Genomic DNA, 25000 nt, shown 5'->3' with positions numbered 1-25000 from the left:
CAACATGAATTAGTCTGTTTTTGTTCCATATTGACTCATGATCACGTCTCATTGCACTTTGGGCTTCTTTCAATGTGCATGAAGTGTGTGCACATACTTGAATAATCCAGTAGATGGCGGCAGAGTACGTCTCGTTCACCACTCATTCGCTGCCTATCCTAATGAAGCACCTGCCAGCATGTGTGCGATTAAACTGAGCTGCTTGTGCCAGCAGAGCCATTCCTCAGTTGTAGGTAAGACTAAATGCACGCTTATCATATTTATCAAGACTTAAACGCTAGCCTACTACAGTAGCATATTGTTTATATAAAGAGGATAGTATTAAAAAAGAATGAAAAAATAGGTTTGGCGTGAAGATATGCTTTTGATGGTCTATTTTCTGGGAGTTTGGTAAAATTGGATTGCATGTTAAACCAGGTGCCTGGAACACGAGGCGTCTGTAGGATAGCGGGTACAGGGCAGTAAAAGATCAGATGCAACTAGTGTGTGTGTGTGTGTGTGTGTGTGTGTGTGTGTGTGTGTGTGTGTGTGTGTGTGTGTGTGTGTGTGTGAGAGAGAGAGAGAGAGAGAGAGAGAGCGAGAAAAAGTTAGACTCAGTGCGCGAGCTGCTGGCACGCGCCGCGTTGACAGAATACACTGTTGCCATTCAGATGAAGATAACAGTGTAATATTAAAACAAATAAATGTTCGATATGTTACAGTAATGAAAGAGCAAATATTACACAGGTAAGTCTTTAATAAACAAATAGATAATGGCAGGTTTGTGTTCTGTTGTGTGAAATAAAGCAGTTGTTTAAAAAAACTGCAATGGAGAGAGAAAGTTATATTTATGATAGTCAGTTGTGAGAAATAAAGTTGTAATTGTCAAAGTTGTAATCGTGAGAAAGTTACGGTAATGAGGAATAAAGTTTCAATTGTAACAAAAAGTGGTTTGTAGTTTTTCACAACCCAGCTGAGAAGAGCATCTGGACACCTGTATTTATAGAGTTGCTTTATGGTGACATTTGATGTCTTGAGAGGATTGATACTAAAAGTGTTGAACCGTTTATATTAATACCCAGTTGACTGGCTCCGTTATTTTAATTAACTACAGATATGTAGTTTTGCATGTTGTTGTAAAGGTTACTAAGAGTTTTCCATTTGTAAAATGGCAGTGTGTGAGACCAGAGTTGGCCTAAATCCATTCATTCTAGTGAATACATGGTTTACAGTTGGTCGTCCTGTTGTGGTGTAGCGGAAAGACTTTAATTCAGAGTAAAACTTTGAGTTGAAACCGTTTGGGTGTTTTGTGTTGACATTTGACCTGCTTGTCTGGAGCGGCTTCACGTTTAAAGTCTTTGACTTCCTCCTTGATGTTTCCTTTATAATCCTTCCTATGTTCCCAGTAGGTTAGAGGAAGTGGAAAGTTGTGGGTTTGTTATCGTAAGGATCATATTAGAGGTCGATCGAAATGGGTTTTTCACTGGCCGATGTCGATATTTAGAAATCAGGGCAGCCGATGGCCAATATATGATGCCGATTATTTTTTGGTCGATAGATTTGGCCGATTTTCTTTTTCTTTTTCTTTTTTTTTCATTTATCTCATAAAAGTGAGTTTGAGCAAATTATTATTGCAGGGTACAAGATAGTAGTAATATTAGTAGTAGTAGCAGCCCAATTTAGAGTAATAATACATGGCTCAAAACAGTTCTGAAGCATGCTTTTTGTTTATGTTTGCTGACAGACACCAGTGTTTCCCACAGACTGCAAATTAATTAATTTTAATTAATTAACTTTGGGAGCTGGAGATATAGCGGTTTCCCCGGTAACGGCTGTAATCAAATAAGCACTGCGCTCACAAACGCTACTTTATTAGGCATTACAGGAAAAGACAAAATGAAAATGACATCGAAGCTTTTCTGAAGACAGTCGGTTCTTTTCAAAGATGTATTCATATAAAAACACCAGTGCTGCATTTTAATTTTGAAACGTGAAGCGCTCAATTTATTCAACGAAGTATAAGCCTTTTGGAAAATCTATTTGTGGCGGTCAGTTTTGATATTGTGACGAGCCGTCACAAATAACTCGATGTATAGGAAACACTGGACACTGCTATAAGTCAAATGGCCATAGTGATAACAAAAATAAAAGATTTCACACATATTACACAGCCTGCTGCTCATAACTGCTTAAGAGTGCACTGGCCACGAGCGATGACATCGTAGACCCACAGACAACATTTCATGAGGAAAGTTAACGTGCACGTTATAATCAGCCCAGAAGTTTTGTCTGAATTGAACGGGTTTCTACTTTCACATGCAAATGACTTGTTGCACTTATGAATATGATAACTTTTCGGCATCAATTCTAGTTGGGTAAAACGTAATTCCACTTTCGAAAGGGTCTGTTTTGCCCTGCCATTAGCTGAAGCTGTGCGTGAACAAGCCGCCGCTGTAGAGTGTGAGCTGCTCCGTCTCACGCAGTCTCAGAGGGAGTTCCACAACAGCGCTTAGCTGCCCGCCGGTGCGCCTGCCTATAAATCAGCTTAATTTGCAGCACAATCGGCCGATGACGATTAATTAAAAAATGCCAAAAATCGGCCGGCCGATCGATCAATCGGTCGACCTCTAGATCATATCATCCACGCAATGGGATCAGTTAAAGATGCTGTCTGAAATCTTGATGTCTGCAGGGTACAGTATCTGACGGAATCTCAGAAGAAGAGGGCAAAAAACTTTATTTATGGAAAGATGATTCTGTTTTAAAAGTAGGATTATGTACCCCAGGACTTCATTAGCCTACTGTCGAGGCTTTGAACCTGCAGTACATTGCTGCATGGCTATAGAATCTCACCATGGTAGAACTTGAAACTTGAGACCTGTCTATTCTGAGCAGGTGCCACCAGAATGTTTCTCCATGTTATATGGATGCCCATGTCCGCCTCAGAGTGAAAAATAAAATGAGTAAAAGCCCATTCACATCATGAACGATAACCGTTCTGTTTATTCTAAGCACATGCTGCAGTTTTGTCATCTTTAAAGCAGGATAGATTCTAATTGGCTGTCAGTGTTTTTAATCATTCATCAGCTGAAAAAAATAATTTTGAAAGGGATTCCAACAATATTGTTCCTCTGTGTCGTTATCATTGTAGTTGAGGTGTAGACTTTCCTATTCCAATAGATCTAGAAGGATTTTAAAAACTTTATAGTTACCGTTGTAGTTATTATCTTCCTTGGTGTGAGCGGGCATTAATTGTTGCAGAAAATTTTAAAAGAAATATAAAGTCATAAAAAGTCCTATTGAGGGATTTATCACAAGTCAAAATGTGCAATTCCGAGAAATGAATTTGCCGTTACAAGAAACAAAGCTGGAATTGTGAGATGTAAAGTTGCTCAATCAGTTGCTGGTTTCTAAAGGATCATGTGACACTGAAAACTGGAGTAATGATGCTGAAAATTCAGCTTTGCCATCAAAGGAATATATTTACATTTTAAAATCTAGTCAAATAGAAAAGGTCTTTTGAATTGTAGTAATATTTTACAAGACTACTGTTTTTATTGTGTTTTTATCAAATAAATGCAGCCTTGGTGAGCATAGTAGAGAAGATCAACTTCCCGTTTGTGTGCTCCTGTAGGTCACATGATTAATCTTAGTGTTGTAGGAATGTTGGCTCTTAGGAATTCCAGTTTGAAGTGGTGCCACTTTCTGTTATAACCACTGGTATACGGTTGAACCTGGGTTAGTCCATATTTGACCCAACATTGGGTTGAAACAACCCAGCATTTTTTAGAGTGTAGTTTTCAATGACCATTAATGATAGACAGGATGGGCAAATGTGCATGATCCTGTTGAAAAATATCTTTGAAAGCAATGGCAAAGGGTGTTAATTTAAATTCCCTTGCTTGCAGTTGTGCCATCTGTCGAGAGGGTGTTCCTAGAAACATAATATGATTTGTAGCTTCTAAATGAGGCCTGGCTTGCTGTTTTTCTCACTCACAATTATGATTTTCTGCCAGGACAACTTTCCTGGCACGTCTTCAAGAAATATCCCCTACTGCATTTTCAGCATGGTTAAATTTAGCAATGGGAACTTTCCCACACTGCATTGGCTGCACTGACCATTGGTGACCTAAAAACGCATTGCTTTCATTGGTCCTTGGAGAATTCAGAAACAAGGAATTTGGGTTATGCTATATTTTTGTGTGTGTTTTTGAGAGTGGATGGTAGAGGACCAGTGATAATAATGGTACAAACTGTGGACGTGGCCGCACAAATGAATCAGGAGAGAGCCGCAAATGCCGCCATGCAGATAAATGAGAAGGTCTTGCCAGCTGCCAGATTTGATTAGGTCGGTGAGACTCAAGTGACCCTCAGAAGTGTTAATGGAGAGAAAGATGCAGGACTGCTATTGGGCTCAAGCTTTCGACAAGTCTGCTCACTCATTCAGATGACTTCCGACAACACGCATTCAAATCATTCACATATCAGTGCGTTCTGGTTTCACTCCCAAATCAACTCTTCGTTCGAAACTGTAAAAGGATTGATTTCCCCAGTCCATTTACCTGAAGGACACATTGAGAAATGCATGATGCTATTATTTACACTCTTCTGTGGATACATTTTGCAGAATGTGTTGGCAGCTCAAATATTTTCTGTCTCACAGGTTGTCTTAGTGCTGGGCGGTATGACCAAAAATTTATGTCACGGTATTTTTCAAAATTATACCGATTTCACGGTACATGCATAACCGGGTGTTAATCATATTTTCTACTGATTGAGAGGGGAAATACTGCAGTATATTGACTTAGAATGCCTGATTTTACTGTCATGATGAGTGAATATTGTCAAAAAATACCACACTAAATAGTGACTAAACACGACCCCTTTTAATACATGTTAACCAGGAGTCACTCTCATTTATAATCGCGGCATCGTCTCATAAAATCAAAATGCATCGGCACTAAAGAGCGGCTATGCGGTTGCTTTGGCTATATTACTTTGTCTCATGCAGCGCACTGCCTGCATCTGAGTAACAAACAAAAAAAAAAACGACAAACAAAAAAGTGAATGTGATATTAACGGATATTTATAATTCCAAACAATCAGTAAGCGACAGGTGCTAGGAAATGCTGTTTTGTACTCATTTATTGACGAGTCTGCTGCGGTGCGGCCAACTGAATGCGCTGCTTCTCTGCCGCTCACTGCACAGAACAGACGCTGAGAGAGGTGACACTTCTCCGGGAAAGTCAGACCTCGCGTTCACGGAACAGAACTGGCAAAATCTTCCAACTGAACCATAGCTAAGGTTTATCAAAAAAAAGTCGCTAGGTTTGTCAGTATGAATATTCTATGGAAAAAAAGCAGCTTAAAGGGTCTGAAAGTTGCTAAATCTAGTTCTAAAGTCGTGCTCGTGTGTGAGAGATGCGGAAGCTGATGGCAGGGGGCGGTGGATATTTGTGGCGGTCAATGTGGATGTCATCACGTTCTATTAGTTCTACAGCTTCAGTTTCGGAACTTTCACGCTTAGTAACACATACAGCTGTTCCCTCACCACAGTGCAACAGTGAAAAGGGACCCCTTTCAAACAGTGTCGCATTCCGAACGTTTAAGCGACATACACCAGTATTGCGGTATTTTAAAAATTAATATCATAACAAAAATAAACACCGGTATTCGTTATGAACCGGTATACCACCCAGCACTAGGTTGTCTACAACTGGGCCAATCTTGGTGTCCTGATTCTCATTAAACATTCCTTTGTTCTGTCCCGTTTGCTCTGCATGCATTAATCCTATCAAGCACGCGCCTCTTCTGGCCTATTTTACAACACATGCCAAGTGTTTTTGTGTCACTCAGCTGAAAATCTAGAGCATTTTCATTTGATTTACCAGCAGTTCTTCAGGACAGATGCCTTTTTTCCAAGGCATTGTCTGTCCAGATAGCCAAAGATTGACGTGTGTATACATTGTTATTAGGTATTAGTTTGGACGGTTGACTAGTTGTCCAGCTATTGACTATTCCTTCCTTCCTTCCAAAATTCCAAATATGATATTCCCCTTGCATGGAACACCACATTTCTCAAATATATATATTTTAAAAACGACAACATTAACGGTTTACAATTGGCTTTTATATTGTCATTGTCAAAGCAAATTGTAAAAATGATCAGGAAATTGTTTGTTGGTTTATTTTTATACTTTTATGTATTTTATTATTTATTTACCTTTTTACTTTTGCTGGATTGTATCTTTTCACATTTTATTATTTAGTATTATGCATTATACCAAATTATTTGTTGAATGTAATTTTTTTTTAAATCACTTAATTTTTCTGAGTTTATTCCTAGTTTTAAAAGCCCTGCTTTTTTATGAAATTATGTAGTTGTGTATATATATCCCTAATTCTTATAAGGACAGTGCAGTTTCATTGATATAATTGACCTTTATATACAAACAGCATTGAAAGGCTGCAATCAGAGCCCTAAAGCAGTAAATGAATGTAGGCGATGTGAACTGCCTACCATTTTTAGTAATTTCACTGCACTGTATACCCATATATAGGATGTTTTTTTTCCCACATACTAATGGATGATTGCAGATCATGAAATTTATGGCACTTTGGTCCCCATGTAGAAACAAATCAAGCCCTCTCTTCCTTTTCTTTCTCCAGTCTTGAAAAGGAATGCCTGCACCAATCAACCCCTGACTGAATCCCTTGTCAACAGAGGGAAGGCGTGAGTTAAAAGTTGAAGGATGGGGGAGACGGAGGACGAGCGTACGTCTCAGGCCGGCCAGCTGTTTGAGAACTTCGTGCAGGCCACTACCTGTAAAGGCACCCTGCAGGCCTTCAGCATCCTCTGCAGGCAGCTGGAGCTGAACCTCTCTGACCACAGAGGCTTCTACAGCAGCCTTAAAGCTGCCGTCACCTTCTGGAAGGCCAAAGGCCTCTGGGGGAAACTGGACAAGAGAGCCAGCCACAAGGAGTACAGTAAGGGCAAAGCCTGCATGGACACCAGAGTAAGTCTGTAGAGCTCTAGATGTAATTAAAATCTCACACTTCTTAGAGGAAGCAAAAAATCTTTAAATAATTTTTTTATTTAAAAATTTTGCGCCTTTATTTGTGATTTTATTTTTGCTTTGTTCTTTTTTTTATATTTATTTTATTGTTATATCTGTGCTTTTGTTTTGTTCTGTGTTTTTTTTATTTTTTATTCTGTGCTTTGTTTTGATTAGTTTTTTTTCTTGTGCTTTTTTTTTATTTTATTTTGTATTTATTTAAATTATTATTTTTATTTTATTTATAATTTAACAGAACCCAGTTTTTTTTGTAATCATCACATTTGATTCAACCTCACAAATACTATATCAACAATAACGGCCTTGTGTCCAACACCAGTGGTATAACTGTGTTTCCTTCCTAGTGTAACTGATGTTGACATTCTTATATTTTCAGGTATTCGTCAGCTGCAACTCATGCTGTTAAAGATTGCTCTCATTGTTGGGGTTGAGGTGCACGTCAACGTGGAGTTTGTCAAGCTTCTCGAGCCGCCTGAGGGCCAAGGCACTGATGGTAATTGGCCAATCATCATGACATCTAGCTTTGAAGACTACATTGAACACAGTGTCTCTTAGCTCTCGTTTACTGTCCATGAAGCACCCTGACAGACCTGAGATGCCTGATGTAATCCCACACAGCCATAAACTAACTATAAATATGTCCAAGACAGCCCGTCACTTGTTTTTTTTTTTTACACCTCATGTGGTCTGGAAAGGGTTGGGTAATCATTACCTTTCATCTTATGTCATTTCTTGGCGGATTTACACACGCCAGTCTCCCTACACGCATATCCTCTCACACACACACACCCAGGACAGTGTGTTTAGGAATGAGATCACAGACAGAAAGAAGCTTTATCAAATTTCTATTGTTTACACTCTGGGCTATATTTCTTGCAGCCTATTTGACTAGTTAACAAAGTTAGTTAGGGAATGCTCATCATTTTCTCTTTAAAAGTGTCTATGTAATTTTGACACCCACAATGGGCCTAACACTGCTTGAATGTCAATTTACCAAGGGACTGTTGTAACTTCCTACTTCAAGATCCTAATGGATTTACGGAAGCAAAAGCAGGGCTAAACCAGATCATGAAAATGGACACCTTCCCACTATGTATCCTTGACGCACATACACAGCTGATACTGAGAAGGTTTGTGTCATTCCTCCACGTCAATGGCACTCACCAGTCTGCATTGTGCAAATGATAAACCCTCAGTTCTGTACTATATATAAAGTCAGGGGTCATTGGGGTCTATAGCGCCTCTCATGCTATGCATTGCTGGTCAAAAGAGCATCATTAGCCTTATGTCAAATTATACAGGCTTCATACATTGATGGAACATGAAGGTTGTGTTTCCCGATACAAGTAAGCTTTTTTCCCTGGTGGCTTCACACACTCAGCTGGCTGTACTTTTAAAACTGTGGTAAACAAAAGAAAGACCAAATTATTTTGTTTTCCTTTGAGTCTCTCTGACCAGGTGTCTGCATTCCAGGGCCTGGATGGAGGGCAGAGGTCCGGCCGGCCGATCACCAAATCTCAGACTATGAGTTTGATGTGATAATTGGAGCAGATGGAAGGAGAAGCACTCTTGATGGTAAGCACATATTTCGTTTATATAAAACTACAAATAACATTTCCCATTTCACCATACGTAGTTTCTAAATGGCTTGGGTTTGAAATAGAAGTGTTTGTCTTAACTTTATCCTCTTGTAAATGAAGGAATTCTGTTGGTAATGAAATGATCATATCTTCTAAACAATCATATTCTCCTTGTAAAAAATTTTACTTCCTCTAAGGACTCAATATTAATCTTGCCTGAAATATTCCTGGTACTCAGCTGGCAGAACATGATGGTAACAGTCAATGTTTTTTCTTTTTAAATCACTAGATGTAGTGATGGCTGAGGCAGCATATATTTGCAAATGATGTCCAATGTCAAGGCTTTTATTCCCAGGGAATGTGCTAGATTTCATATATCATGTATATCATATCATTATATGAATATCATTATTTATTTGTATATATTTAATTATATAGCTATATTACTATTATTTGCTTTTTTTAACATGTCACAAATGTTATTAGTAATATAAGTAGTAATATAGAAATTATATATTAACTATTATATATCTCAAATTTTATTTTGAGTATTCATCGAGTATTTCTTTTTGTGATGATGACAATAATAGCAACAATTTTATATATATATATATATATATATATATTATAATATAGATAATTACTAATTGAGTATTCGAGTATTTATTAGAAGAAAAGAAATACACACTGCAATTGTCTGTGAATGGCACACATTTAGCGCCTTCCGGCTGGAATCTTTTTATCTTATGAGATTTGGCTCTCTCAAGCATAATAAACCTGCTAAAAGGCTTTAACATGCTCACTCAGTCAAGAAAATTGCCCCAGTGACTCCAATGTCCAAAAACTGTCCGTCCTACATTCATTCCTTGAGAAAACGGGTCAGTTCTTTGTGTTTGACAGGACGTTTTAACTCTCTACAGGAGGGGTGGAGCGGGACTCCTTTCATTGCTTCCTGCTGACACAGTTAGGAAGCTCACAGACATTGAGCAGAAGAACAGATCCTAGATCAGACTTTAATCGGCTCTCCAAGTTAGAACAAGAAACCTTTGAACCATGCTGTGCTAAATTACACCCAGGCTTGATAGTGGTGGTAAACAAACACTTGGTGTATAAGTGCTAACATGAAAAGTAAATATATTATGTTTCTTTTATCACACAGAAAGGTGCAAAGACTGTATTGTGTAATTTGTTGTTGTGCAAACGCTTTTGTTTTGCACAGGTCAGTGTGACCTGAAAGGTCTTGCACTTTTATTTTTGCAAATATACGCTGCCTTAGCAATTACTTTATCTATTGATTTAAAAATATATATATTGACTGTTTTAAAGCACCTTGCATCTTACTTGTCACTAAAAAAAAATCTTTTTTTTTTTTTTTTTTGATTCAAGGTTAATATCTAAAATTTTGGGAAATAATATTCATGGTCTGCTCTCAATTTTTGTTTAAAACTACATTTGTACAGATGCTGCCATATGTTCTGAATTCTTGTTGCTGTGCAGTTGTCAACAAGTTACATGTTTTATTACATGTTTTATAGTTTGCCATGCGACAACAAAGCTGGATCAGATATAACAGTAATAGCACACTCCAAAAAAAAAACCCGCTAAATGTGAGCAATAAGAATAGTGATGCTTCTGTTAGCAATCAACACTAAATGAAAACCATGAATGCAAAGCATTATATTGCTCTCTGCTCTAGGCTTCAAGAGAAAGGAGTTTAGAGGGAAACTAGCAATTGCCATCACTGCAAACTTTGTCAATCGCAACACGACAGCTGAGGCCAAAGTGGAGGAGATCAGCGGAGTGGCCTTCATCTTCAATCAGAAGTTCTTCTTGGAGCTCAAGGAGGAGACGGGTGTGGTGAAGCTCCTGCATTACGGACACAAAATCTGGCTGCATTCTTTAAGGAACATGTCATCATATTTAATGTTTTTAAAATACAAATTATATAAAAAAATTACAAATCCTAACACATTAGTGTCCCCCATCAGTGTGTAATGGTTCCACTCCTTAAAGGGTTAGTTCACCCAAAAATGAAAATTCTGTCATTAATTACTCACTTTCGTGTTGTTCCAAACCCGTAAGACCTTCGTTCATCTCCGGAATACAATTTAAGATATTTTTGATGAAATTTGAGGGCTCTCTGACCCTCCCATAGACAGCAAGGTAACTACCACGTTCAAGGTCCAGAAAAGTACCAAGATGATCGACAAAGTAGTCAGTGTGACATCAGTAATTCAACTGTAAAGTTACGAATCTACGAGAATACTTTTATGCGCAAAGAAAACAAAAATGACAACAAAGCTGGATCAGATATAACAGTAATAGCACACTCCAAAAAAAAAACCCGCTAAATGTGAGCAATAAGAATAGTGATGCTTCTGTTAGCAATCAACACTAAATGAAAACCATGAATGCAAAGCATTATATTGCTCTCTGCTCTAGGCTTCAAGAGAAAGGAGTTTAGAGGGAAACTAGCAATTGCCATCACTGCAAACTTTGTCAATCGCAACACGACAGCTGAGGCCAAAGTGGAGGAGATCAGCGGAGTGGCCTTCATCTTCAATCAGAAGTTCTTCTTGGAGCTCAAGGAGGAGACAGGTGTGGTGAAGCTCCTGCATTACGGACACAAAATCTGGCTGCATTCTTTAAGGAACATGTCATCATATTTAATGTTTTTAAAATACAAATTATATAAAAAAATTACAAATCCTAACACATTATTACCATCAGTGTGTAATGGTTCCACTCCTTAAAGGGTTAGTTCACCCAAAAATGAAAATTCTGTCATTAATTACTCACTTTCGTGTTGTTCCAAACCCGTAAGACCTTCGTTCATCTCCGGAATACAATTTAAGATATTTTTGATGAAATTTGAGGGCTCTCTGACCCTCCCATAGACAGCAAGGTAACTACCACGTTCAAGGTCCAGAAAAGTACCAAGATGATCGACAAAGTAGTCAGTGTGACATCAGTAATTCAACTGTAAAGTTACGAATCTACGAGAATACTTTTATGCGCAAAGAAAACAAAAATAATGACTTTATTCTGCATTTTTGTCTCTACTGCGTCACTTTGGACGCACGGTTACGACAGTATCATGACGCGAGCGTGTGGCGGCGCCGACGCTGACCCAGATCTGGCGTGATGACGTCATTACGCCGGATCTGGGTCAGCGCCGCCACACGCTCGCGTCATGATACTGTCGTGAAAGCACGTCCACAAGTGTGCAAAAAAGTATTCTCGTAGCTTCGTAACTTTACAGTTGAACCACTGATGTCACACGGACTACTTTGTCAATCATCTTGGTACTTTTCTGGACCTTGAACGTGGTAGTTACCTTGCTGTCTATGGGAGGGTCAGAGAGCCCTCATGTTTCATCAAAAATATCTTAAATTGTGTTCCGAAGATGAACAAAGGTCTTACAGCTTTCGAACAACACGAGGGTGAGTAAATGATGAAATAACTTTCATTTTTGGGTGAACTAACCCTTTAAAGTGAGCAAAACTGGATTGTAATCATCTTCTGAGACAGATGCCATCTTGAATATGCTCTCATCAAACTTAATGGAGCTTAATTCATTCTACACAGCGATTAATAAAACACTAGCAACAAAAATAGTCGCACAATCATGCTAATGGACCTCATTTATCTTTTGTACAGGCATTGATTTGGAAAACATTGTCTATTACAAGGACAACACGCACTACTTTGTCATGACTGCAAAGAAACAAAGCTTGCTGAACAAGGGTGTGATCATTAATGTGAGTAAATATTTTAGTAACATTTAGTAATTTTATAGATTTTTATATATTAATTTGTATGCATGGTAGTATTTGTTGTAGTGCCGTTTAGTTGCATTTAATTTTTTATATAATTTAATGTAATTTTTTTTTTTTTTTTGACAATGTTTTCTTTTAGTTTCTAGAGGTGGGTGTCATCATATGCCATATCTAGTTACATTTTTTATTTGATTAGTTTTTCTAATTTATTTAGAATTAAAAAAAAAATTATTATTATATATATCTCTGAATGAATTATGTATTGTATTATCATAACATTAGTAAGACTAACATACATTTTAGGATATCTATCCTCCTTTTGCTTTAATAACAGCAGCTCTTAAACGGCATAAAACTTAAATATTTAGTCATTTTAAATGTTAAATTTTTCTTTCTTTTTTTAAGTTTAAACATTCCAAAAATGTCCATTTATTTTGTGGTTTAAAAAAATGTAATCCTCGATTTTTAATCATCTTGAACACTTTGACCCCACAGTATGTCTAAAATTACACACAGGAAAAGATAGTTTACTTAAGGTTTAAAAATTCCTGATTATTTCAACATGCCTGTTGACTGTACAGCGTTTTGTTTAGAGTGCCCTGTAAACATGCAGTGTTTTTCTCTGTCTCATTGGTCTCCAGCCTTTCTGGCCCATGGGGACAGGATGTGCTCGAGGGTTTCTGGCTGCCTTTGACACAGCGTGGATGATAAAGGGTTGGGCTCAGCGCAAAGAACCCCTTGATCTTCTGTCAGAGAGGTGCGAACACACTCCATCAACCAATGAAACATATTTGGTCATGTTTTTTAATAATTTGTTTGTCATGACCCAATGTCCTCTTTGTTTGTTTATTATAGGGAGAGCATCTACAGGCTGCTGCCTCAGACGACGGCAGAAAACATCTCAAAAAACTTTGAGCAGTACACCATAGACCCAGCCACACGCTACCCCAACCTCAACTCCACCTGCGTACGACCACATCAGGTGAGACTGACACACATTATCACTATACATAGATCCATATGCATCTGTCTTCCTCCTGTAAATGCTAAACTTCCTGTCTCAGGCGCGGCATCTGTACATTAATGGCGAGCAGGGCTTGAGTTCTCTGGAGCGCAGTGGACACACACGCACATCCGTAAACATCTCCAGACGAGGTAGGTTCAAAATTTGTGTCTTATGAAGATGGCAGCAGATGTGACTGCCTGATTCTGTTTTGTTGAAACAGTCCTTTCAGGGACTGCAATCACAAGAATCAATGCAAATTCAAGCAATCCCTGCAATTGCTTTGCAATTTTGTCTTATTTCTGCATTTCCACTTAAAATTGATGGAAAAAGAAAGCAATATCTGGTAATGATTCCCCTGGCATGTTCCCCTTTATCATGCTACTCTTGACAAAAAAGCTCTTTATAAAACTCCATATTGAAAAATTGAACTTGTTTTATAATCACAACATAGTATTGGTGTCATATTTCCACTCAACCCAACTCTCAAAATCTCATTCAGTTTAATTTGACTACAATTAGAAAATATGATGTAGTGATGCCACAAGATCCATATTTGTTTTATACTGGCTCACCTGGATGTGGCCTCACAGGAACAAAAGATTTCCACACTCTCTACTCAATCAAAAGGGTCATGTTACATGACGAAAGGGTCAACAAAAGCGTGTGTAGACTTTTAGTGAGTCTTATCACTCACACTGTAATGAGATGAATATATATATATTTATTTAGCAGACACTAAAGTAACTTACAAAAGCAATTTGTCACAGATTATACACATACACACCCCTTTAGGGTAATACAAGACCACTTTATTTATTTGTTGACCATAATAATAAAAAAAAACTTTTATATTTAAATAAATTCTTTGATGAACAATGTTTAAAAGAACTATTTATTTTAAATAGAATTGCTTTGTAACGTTATAAATGTCTTTATCGTTTTTTTTATCAAGTTAATGTGTCCTTGCTGAATAAAAGTATTAATTTCTTTCAAAATAAATCTTACTGACCCCAAATTTTTGAATTGTAGTGTTTATCACTGGCAGATATTATAAAGAGCTGTCTTATTTGTCAACATTTTGGCTGTCTGTGAATACATGTATATTGGATTACAATACAAATTTCACTGTAAAGCTCCTAATGATTGTACGTATTGATTTCAGAGTCAGAGGTGCATCCCAGCCGGCTGCTGCTGTGGTGTCAGAAGCAGACCCAGGGCTACAGGGGGGTGGATGTGACTGACCTTACGACCTCCTGGAGGAGTGGCCTGGCTCTGTGCGCCCTCATTCACCATCAGCAGCCGGACCTCATGTGAGCGAGACCTAACACACAAACTGGCTATCATTTTCATTCAGTTCCATGATCGCACCCTCATACGGTTTGACAAATGCTCCATTATTTGGTGGCTCTTTGATCTAACGCGTGGCGGTACCTCCTTCTCTAAGCCATCAAAACAAGTTGTTTGCTTGTACTATAGGACAATAGCTTTGATATTTCAACTTCGCTTCCCCTGCAGCTTAGTGAAAGTAGTTCAGTTCACTTCAATAAGATGAATGTATCAAAAGGGACCAATAGGGAGGTGAAACATTTATTTGACCAAAAGAAAGAGGAAGAAAAACATGCTGTGTGATGTTCTTCCCGGACTCTGTAGAGGTTACATCATAATTTTCACACTTTCTGTCATAAATCTTGGCGTCCCTTCTGGATGTGAAAGAAAATGTGTTGGCAAGATGTGACTCATTATAAACCAGCTCATCCAATCATCACACCATTCTGTGAGAGGGTTTTTGACAAATATTATGCATCACCAAGGATACAGATTGCATGAACACAGGTTCTCAGCGCAGTGGAGTGGCATCCAGAACTGATATGGACTTTCTTGCCCCTGTTTTCCCTTATTTGTTCTGCCTATTTATCTCACTTTTGTGGTCTCTTCTTCCTCTCTTTATCTCTTCCTTCAGTGATTTTGACTCCCTGAACGAGGCAGATTGCGCTAAAAACAACCAGTTGGCATTTGACGTGGCAGAGAGGGAGTTTGGAATCCAGCCAGTCACCACAGGAAAGGAAATGAATGCCGAACGGGGGCCAGACAAGCTCATTATGGTGCTCTACCTCTCCAAATTTTACGAGATGTTCCGCAACTCGCCTCAATCCATCACAGGTAGAGCTTTCCATACTGTAGTACCTCGATAAAAAAACCCAAAGGAAGTTTGAAAGTCTTCATTTGGGTTGTATCAGTCATGTAGTATAATTCTGAAGCCTCAAATATGTCATAAATTGGGGAAGTCGTGGCCTAATGGTTAGAGAATGGTTAGAGTCGGACTCATAACCCAAAGGTTGTGGGTTCGAGTCTGAGTATGGGTCACCATACTTGGCCAAATGTCACGTCACTCATAAATGTACCTAGGGGTGGGCGATATACCGGTAGACACGATTAACTGGTAGAATTTTGTCAACCAGTAGAGATTTTGGACTTCCGCCACAAATAAATCAATGTATGGGAAACACTGGTAATGTAAATTGAAATATCGGAAATGTTTAAAAACCATATCACCGTAATTTGAAAAAAATTATATTGCAGTATATGATTGATTTTGAATTATTGTCAGCCCTAGCTAGTATTAGGTTTTTTGTGATATTGACGCTGGTGACAAGAATTATGAAATTTAAAAAAATCGATATCAGAAAGACCTTATTTCAAGCAGAAATAACTATATTGTGATATATATCATGACCGTGAAATAAAATCACTCATATCGTGATATAAGATTTTGGTCATATCGCCCAGCCCTAAATGTACTAATGTGCCTTAAAATGAAGTCTGGATTTAAAAAAAAAAGATCTGCCCAAAAACTCTTCTTAAATATAGTTTATTCCAAATAAAGTGTGTGACGCTCTCCAGTGCCACCATTTAAAGACTGTTAAAGCAGCTTGTGCATCCCTGGACCACCAAAAATTCAACATTTGTCATAAAACTCTGTTTTCAGATATAGATTAAATGTTGCATTGGGCAACTATCATGTTGAGGAAGAGTTTTTCATATATTGGCCTGGATAGTACTGCATGCTATCGCTTTGGATAAAAGCGTCTGCTAAATGATTCAATGTAAAAGCTGCATGACTCAGATTAAGGCATTTTTTTAAAATGTTGGCATACTGATGTAACTTACAGATTGTGAGGCTGTGTCTTTGCTGACAGTATGCATTTGTGCATCTGCTGTGCACGAGTTTTCTCATTTTGAGAATTCTCCAACTTAAAAGAAATTAAAAATAAAATTGTTACATTACCTTTAAAAAGCACGTAAGCTGCAGCGTTTTATAATGGTTCAAGGTGTTTAATTGAATTTAATAGGTAGAATTTAATATTTGCTGCTGGCAGTATTTTTTTTATTAGTGCATGCAATCTGAAAACAGTTTATGTAATAGTTAATTATATGAAAATTAAATAGTTATGCATTTTATAATATACAATTTGTATATATTTCATATATATATTATATTCTAATTATTATTATTATTATTATACATTTTTATGTTTAATCGTTTAATTTGTAATATAAGGAATTATTATATTTCCTGTTCATTTGCACACCAGAGTATGATACAAAACAAGATTTTTGTGTTGTGTTTGCAGGTGTACCCAAAGAGACTTATGCAAATAATAAAGACCATTCATCAAAGACCACAAACTCTCTTTATAGCTCGATAAATCAAGCACTGCCTCGGAAGAGAATCCCAAAGGTAGCATTTTTGTCCTATTTACTTAACTAATATAAACTGAGCCAACAGCTAAACCTAATAATGTAAAACACTACCACTTCTGTATCCCAAGGTTGATAAAAAGTTGGAAGACAATGACAACAAAAAGAGGAAGAAGGCCAGCAGTCATCTGGAGGAGGTATGTTAACTTGCCCTATATGTCTTCTTTCTAAACATCCACAGTTTATTACTTTGCTTCCTCTAATTGGTTTGTTTCTTCCCCCAGCTAATGCCCAATCAGAGTGCGCCCCCTGTAGGTGAGAGAGAGGAACAGAAGGAAAATAAGGTGCGCTCCATGGCAACTCAACTGCTGGCCAGGTTTGAGGAAAATGCACCAAGCTGTGGTGTGCGCAGACAGGTACGGCTGCACTTCTCTTTTCTTATTTATTTATTTTTTTAAAGCAGCCAGTGTCCATCAGGAGATATTACTACATCAATGATCCTCACGATCCCCTAAGCTTTAGCTGCTGAAAAGATAACAGGATGTATATTGAGCCTCTTTGTGGACTCTTCTTTTGTCTTGTAGTTGGTCGTTTTATTAATTCAGAAACATAGTCTGTAAACTGCTCATGTGGTACTGATACTCTGGATTCAGTAGAACGAGCAGCAGGGATCTCTGATCTAATCCAGATCCTGAACGTGCCTGTAATCCCATATGAATACCTGTCTTTGTACACTTTTGGATGCATGACAAGTGCATTTCAAAACATGACTTTTGTTTGTCAAAGAAGAAAGTGTAAGATTAATGCTGTGAATTTGGGGGGTTTTATTTTTGGTGGGTTGTTGGCAGAAAAAGCTTGACTTCGTTAACAATAGTTATTGCATTAAGTACACTTTTCTTTTACAGCATTTAATAATCTAGATTAATGTTATTTCTCAATATAAATTTTTTTATTATATAATTATCTAATTCAGGTATAAATTACCATATATTAATTTATTATGAGCTTACATGAATGACAATTGTATATTTATAGATTACATAAACCTTTATAATAATAAATTAAACATATGAACAATAGCGAAAGTAAATCCTCTGCTTCATCAGATATTTCGATTTGGATGCATGACAAGTGCATTTCAAAACATGACTTTTGTTTGTCAAAGAAGAAAGTGTAAGATTAATGCTGTGAATTTGGGGGGTTTTATTTTTGGTGGGTTGTTGGCAGAAAAAGCTTGACTTCGTTAACAATAGTTATTGCATTAAGTACACTTTTCTTTTACAGCATTTAATAATCTAGATTAATGTTATTTCTCAATATAAATTTTTTTATTATATAATTATCTAATTCAGGTATAAATTACCATATATTAATTTATTATGAGCTTACATGAATGACAATTGTATATTTATAGATTACATAAACCTTTATAATAATAAATTAAACATATGAACAATAGTATAATTATAAAGTATATTCAAATGTAGTGTATTAAATAATGTTATTGAGTTAAACTTTATTGTAAAGTGTTAACAGTGACTAATTGGTAACCCTTAAATTGACAAATGTTTTGCTAGTCAGTTTTAGAAAATTAAGATTAGCATAAAACTAACCACATGAACCAGTCAACAAAAACAAATAACATTTCTATTGTTCCTGGCACAAATTTTATGTAGGTTTGGAACAGATTTTCAGGAAGTATGCATAATCAGAAAAATGAATGTTTTGTCTTTAGTTGTCCTGCTGTTTTTTTTTTTTTTTCTGCAAGCTTTCCTTTTTGAGATTAGCAGTGGTCATTAAATGGTCTGGCTGCTCAATTATAGGCTTATAGGATGTAGGTCACTCATGGAGTGTTAATACTCCATAACTGAATATGAATAGCTAATGAACTTTCTTTGCAGTGCTGTCGAGATGATTATAAGCCAGTCTGTGGTTTTAAGCATTTAATGCTGTTTCATTCAGTTGTTCTGCTCTTACATTTACTTTCCTTTTTCTGTGGCTTTTCTAGCTTTCCTCTGATTTTCTCTTCCTTTCCGTCCTGTTTCTTTCTGCATTTTCTATCTCTTTCTATTTCCCCGGGTGCAATGTTACCGAGACTAGTCTGAATCGGAGACTGAATCTGAGACTGACTCTGTTGCTGACAAACCCGTATCTCTGGACATGACAGAAAACCCACGGTTTGCCAAACCTAAGAGCCAGCTCGCACCCCCTCCACCCAAACCAAAATGGCAGGTATGCTCCGTAGCGTGTGAAAGATCCGTCATTCCACATCACCCACAATCTCATGCAGTGTATTGATTCCATTATGTGTGTCCACTGCTAACGTGACGCACATCCACGACGCAACGTGATTTACACGAGTAGACAATGTCACTAGATCGACATTTCCTAGAATAACATTCCTATCAGTCAATCCTTCTGTATGGGTTTTCCACATTCAGTCGTTCATTGATGTTCCAGAAACGGCAGTGGATGCTGATCCAGGAACACGACCTACTTATGTAAATCGTGTTAAATGTCATTCGTGTGGTATGTTCTTTTTAGAACAGTCATTTAAATTTGGAATTTAGACACTTTTTAAAGACTATTTTATAGACCATTAAGATTATTTAATAAAAACAATTTAAAAAAAAAGTTAAATTTGTCACTTAAAACTAAAATCGATGCTACAAGTGAATTTAGGTATCACAACATTAAAATGTACCCACTGAAAAATGGATATTCATGTTGAGATTTGCAAAAAAAAATGATTAAATTAGTTTTAATTCAAACTGTTCCTGACTTTAAAAAAAAAAAAATTAGAGATGCAGCAATATATGCACCTGTGCCAAATATTTTCACGTTATGACTGATATTCAAATTGTATCAATTCTATTTTTTAAATAATTAGATTTCTTAATAAATAAAAAATGTAAAATGATTATTTCTTAAATTAAAACTTTCTTAATAAATTCAAAATAAAACACTCAAAAGTAAATTGATGCAACAAGTGGATGTAGACATCACAATTATTATGAAGAGTATGAAAATGGATATTTATTTTAAGATATTACTAAAGATTCTATTTAACGGTGTTATTAAATTAGTGTTTTTCTAAGATTCACTATAGGTTAGTAAGCATTATATGATCTAAATGTAAAAATAAAGAAAATGAGCATGAACAATTAAAATATGCAGTATTTACCAATACAATATATTTTTAAAAAATCTGTAATATCTGCTGATAACCGATATGGCACCAACATAAATCATGCATCCCTAATAATTTTTTTAATGAATCTGGCTTCAGATTTGACATTGTCACCCGTGTCCTTTCAGCCTTCTTCTTATCTTAGACTGCTGGAATCTCACACGAGGAATGAGACCCATCATTCTGACCACCGTTTACAAATCCAGCCCAGTCACGGTCACAAAGAAATCCAGTCCAACCACAAAAACACTGGCATTCACCATAGTCTCCAGCTAACTGAAATTCCCTCAAGTTATCAAAGCAGTGAGTCTCGTCCCAGATCTCCTCACATTCCCTTCAAAGTGCTTCAGTCGGATTCTCATCTGCCCTCATTGATGGCAGACCCCTCAGATTCACTCCCATCATTCACGCCAGCCCTGAGCGCCATGTTGCAGCGCCAACAGAAGCTGGAAGAGGAAGTCAGTCAGGTGAATGGTGTGATGCATCAATCCAAACCTATTACATTTCTAAAATAGGGGCCTGAATATCAAAAAACACTTAAACACCTTAGCAACAGCATAGTAACCAAGAATAACATTCCCAGCATGAGTTTTGCACGCACTCTAAATAATCGCTACTAATGTTTTCTGAACAATACAGAATTTATTTTAAAGAGGTCATGAACTGCCTTTATTCATTTGTACTGTTCTCTATACACTTGTGTTATCAAGATTTTTACATCAAAAAACATCATAATTTAGAAGTAATATGCTATTTTCTGTCCTATTTTGAGCCCCCTCATCAGAAAGCTCTGTAGGCGTGGCGGATTGTAAACTCGGAAGTGAACGCCCACTGCTATGATTAGCTAACAGCTGTGTATGTTTGACAGCCTACATCCTTTACAAATGGACACTGCTGTGATTTAGGTTTAAAACGCATAAATACTCAGTTCATATCAAACGATCTGTAATAACAGAAGCAATAGTGATCATGTAATAAAAACAGTTACTCTCACTTGTGTAGCGAATCAGCTCATGGGGAAATATGAATAATTAACCATAACTAGTTATAATTAACTATTCATATTTTAGATCCACTGTAGATATTTAGCTGTGGTACGACATTACTGTCGGATCCAATATAGTCAGCACAGCATCGTCTTTTAGTTTGTCTTTCTGAAAATCCTGCGTCGAATTGTGCCTTGTTTGTAAACGAATCTGCGGTAAAATGAAGTGAACAAAGGACCAAGTTCTTACTGACGCGGTCGGGAACTTCATCAAAAATAAACTTCATCCACTCTTTCTTAATGTTGGGATCAGAAGGAAGGCAATGCAATGTGTTTTTCCACAACTTGGCTCTGAACAGCGTCTTGTTGTTTTTGGGGCCATTTTTATCGTTTGATTTCTTTGTAGACCTGCGATTGTCTCTCTCGTTATCAGAATCAGAATGAGCTTTACTGCCAGGTATGTTTACACATACGAGGAATTTGTTTTCGTGACAGAAGCTTCCACAGTGTAACAGAATGACAGTGGCAGAACAAAAAAACACAGATAATAAAAAATAGAATAAGTAAATAAGGAATAAAAATATATAAATTGACAGTTGTATGTGCAGGTATATTACAATAGACAGTTTTTGTATGTACAGGTACTGAATATTATGTGCAAATTTGAGGTGTAGACTGAGTATGTGTGTTAGATAAATAAGTGTATGAGTGAATAAATAGTGTGTGTTCCACAGTTATTGTTAAGTGTTCATGAGATGGATTGCCTGAGGGAAGAAACTGTTCCTGTGTCTGGTCGTTCTGGTGCTCAGTGCTCTGTAGCGTCGACCAGATGGCAACAGTTCAAAGAGGGAGTGTGCTGGATGTGAGGGGTCCAGAGTTCGTTATCAGAATCAGAATGAGCTTTACTGCCAGGTATGTTTACACATACGAGGAATTTGTTTTCGTGACAGAAGCTTCCACAGTGTAACAGAATGACAGTGACAGAACAAAAAACACACAGATAATAAAAAATTTAAATAAATAAAAAAATTAAAAATAGAACAAGTAAATAAGGAATAAAAATATACAAATCGACAATTGTATGTACAGGTATATAACAATAGACAGTTGTATATACAGGTATATTATGTGCAAAAAAAATGTGTTATTTACCCAACTACATGCGCAAATCAGTTAGCAAAGCTAAACAGGCAGTGGTGTCGAAGCAGGCGTTGATGATCTTCTGCGGAGGCGGGGTTTAGCCACACTATTATGTCATAAAGTGGCACATTCCACAAGCTGTCATTTTGGCAGATTGGCTTCAATATAAGCTGTTTTTAGACTAACGAGAGAGTTTTGAGTTCTGAAACTTACAGAATGTTTTTATAGTACAATGACCTCTGTCAAAAGATCAAGGGAATTTTGGTTTCTCAGTTCATGACCCCTGTAAAAAGAAAAAAAAATTGGAAAGATCATTACGCCAATTTTTTTTTTTGCATAATTTTTTAGGTTAATTAAAATTCAAATAATTTATATTAATATTAATGCTTTCATTTCTTTAACTGCTCTTATTAAGCATAAGGACAGACTCTAGATCTTTTTCCCGATTTATTTTGAGCTTGCATGCCATGCATGAATATTTTACATTTATTATAGTAAACTTTGAATTATCTGTTTTCTTAAGGCCTAGATATACTTCAAGCGAAATCAAAGAACGAACTGATGTGGCGTAATTTCGAACAAAATCCGGCCAAAACGAAGATCGTTTTGAGAGTTCGAAATGTCTTGCCAAAGCAAACATTCCGGAAAAGTTTGTTCTGGCTGCAAAACACCTTCGTACTACCATTGGTCTGTGACAATTACGTCATAGTAGGTGTGCGCTGAGGCTCCGCCGCCTTTCACGCGGAACTCTTCTCTGGGTACATCTCGTCTGTCGAGTCCTTGGGGGTGAGATGTCCGCGCAGTGGAGAACCGCTTTATAGTAGCAAATTAAGTTGTGCTTCTGATGAGATGAGACACTGACACCGTTTCTCATGTTTAATACTGCTGCTTAATTTTAAGCAATATATTGAATAAAGTGCCATATAAATACACGTGACGTGACTTCACGGGAGTGCTAATTTGCAGAGCTCGTGCAAAAATACCCATGTTGCTATGATCAGATGCTTTTAATAAATTTTTGTTTATTTTGTTACTGAGAAGAAAGCGCGCAGCATGTATTTACTTATTCATATAACAGTCACTTTCATCAGAGTGGGCGGCGTCGGGATGTTCGATAACAGTATACCGCTGCTCACGTATTTCAAACTTCGTTTTACCCCTAAACGAAGAACGAAAGAACTTCGTTTTGAGTATATTGGGGCCTTTACTGCTACGGACAGTCATGGTTTTACTTCCTTTATCTCTTGTGATGCTTTCTGTCTCTTTTGCCTTTGAATACTTTGCAGAGAAAAGTGCAGGCTGAAATTACTAGACAGTTCGACAAAAAGAGCATTAAAGTGCGAGCTCAGCAACTGAGCCGCCTGTTCACTGGCAAACCACTTCAACCTCAGGTGAAAAGCAAAGACTTGTTTTTGGATTGCATCCATAATACTAGAGCATGATGGTACAGCCCTGCTTGCTGTGTGCTCACAAAACTTCAGCGGCTGGTTTAGTGTGTTTTAAGTACTAAGTACTTTGTGTTAAGTACTTTGTGTTGTGTTTTGGTTTTTGGTCAGAAAATAGCTGACATTTTCTATGACATTTTATTTTGGACACTTTCTGCTCCGTTTGTTTGTCCTTACTTGACCTCACAAGGGATTTTCCCTTGAAAGGACTTAAGAGGAACAAGGACTTAAATATGCCAACATTGGTGATCTCTCTCTTTGTCCATGCTTTATTTACAGTGACCTTTTCTTTTTCATCCTGACTTATATAATTATTAAATGCAAAAACTGAGGCAGAAGAAATGCAGAACAGTTTGTTTGGTCAGCACGCTTTCATTTTAGCAGAACTAATCAGGAACGCATAAAATAGTCACGTTGCGGTTGGCCACTTTGCTGAATGTAGTTCTCTGTTTCTGTCTGTCTGTATTTCCCATTTTCATTCTCTCCTATAGAGAGACCGATCCTCATGGTTTTTGACCAATATGAATATTGTAAGATATTCATAACTGATTTTAAAAAAATTATTCCTTTAGAATATTATAAAATATTATTAAAACACTAATATTTTTATAATTGTATTATATTTCTTACTGATTTAATTTTTTTATAACTATTTTATTTAAAATTGTATTAATATTTCAATATTAACTACACTCACAATAATAACAATAATAACTAATATTATATTTGTAGTAGTAGTATTTTGTTACTTTATAACAAAATATTTAATTTTATTTATTAATGACATTAATTATAAAAAGAGATTTAATATAATACATATTGATATTTTAATATCAACTACACAATAATATTATTGCTCAATATAGTTTATTATTGTTAGCAGTAATATTTTATTTATTATAACAATACATTTAAAATAATGCAGTATTTCAGTATTAGCTATAATATTAATTATTATTTATTAGTAGTAGTGGTAATTATTTATTTATTTTTAATCATTATTTTACATCTGTCCTTCTCTTCTGTCATCTTACAGTGTTCAGTTTCTGAATAATCTTTGGACTGTGATTTTATTTTTTAAAAATGTTTCTTGTTTTTCTATATCTTTGCTCTCCTGACAC

General features: G+C 36.6%; 1 protein-coding gene across 1 annotated transcript in view; it reads left to right on the top strand.

Annotated features, from left to right (window-relative positions):
• The first annotated feature begins 159 nt into the window (after positions 1-159).
• LOC107589188 (protein-methionine sulfoxide oxidase mical2b-like) overlaps positions 160-25000 on the top strand; it is a 48011-nt gene continuing 23170 nt past the window's right edge. The window contains exons 1-18 of the mRNA XM_016277555.1: positions 160-233; positions 6649-6999; positions 7432-7548; positions 8529-8630; positions 10332-10487; positions 12296-12396; positions 12554-12562; positions 13056-13171; positions 13270-13396; positions 13479-13569; positions 14583-14730; positions 15381-15580; positions 17053-17159; positions 17251-17316; positions 17404-17535; positions 19232-19351; positions 20438-20776; positions 23721-23825. Of these exons, the coding sequence (XP_016133041.1) occupies positions 6732-6999; positions 7432-7548; positions 8529-8630; positions 10332-10487; positions 12296-12396; positions 12554-12562; positions 13056-13171; positions 13270-13396; positions 13479-13569; positions 14583-14730; positions 15381-15580; positions 17053-17159; positions 17251-17316; positions 17404-17535; positions 19232-19351; positions 20438-20776; positions 23721-23825 (2304 nt within the window). The 5' untranslated portion in view covers positions 160-233; positions 6649-6731. The remainder of the gene's footprint in view (positions 234-6648; positions 7000-7431; positions 7549-8528; positions 8631-10331; positions 10488-12295; positions 12397-12553; positions 12563-13055; positions 13172-13269; positions 13397-13478; positions 13570-14582; positions 14731-15380; positions 15581-17052; positions 17160-17250; positions 17317-17403; positions 17536-19231; positions 19352-20437; positions 20777-23720; positions 23826-25000) is intronic.

The sequence above is a fragment of the Sinocyclocheilus grahami genome, unplaced genomic scaffold (assembly GCF_001515645.1).
Source record: "Sinocyclocheilus grahami isolate Dianchi unplaced genomic scaffold, SAMN03320097.WGS_v1.1 scaffold113.1, whole genome shotgun sequence".
Classification (NCBI taxonomy): Eukaryota; Metazoa; Chordata; class Actinopteri; order Cypriniformes; family Cyprinidae; genus Sinocyclocheilus; species Sinocyclocheilus grahami.
Note: the sequence above shows the minus strand (reverse complement) of the source record. Positions and strands in the feature narration are given on the sequence as shown.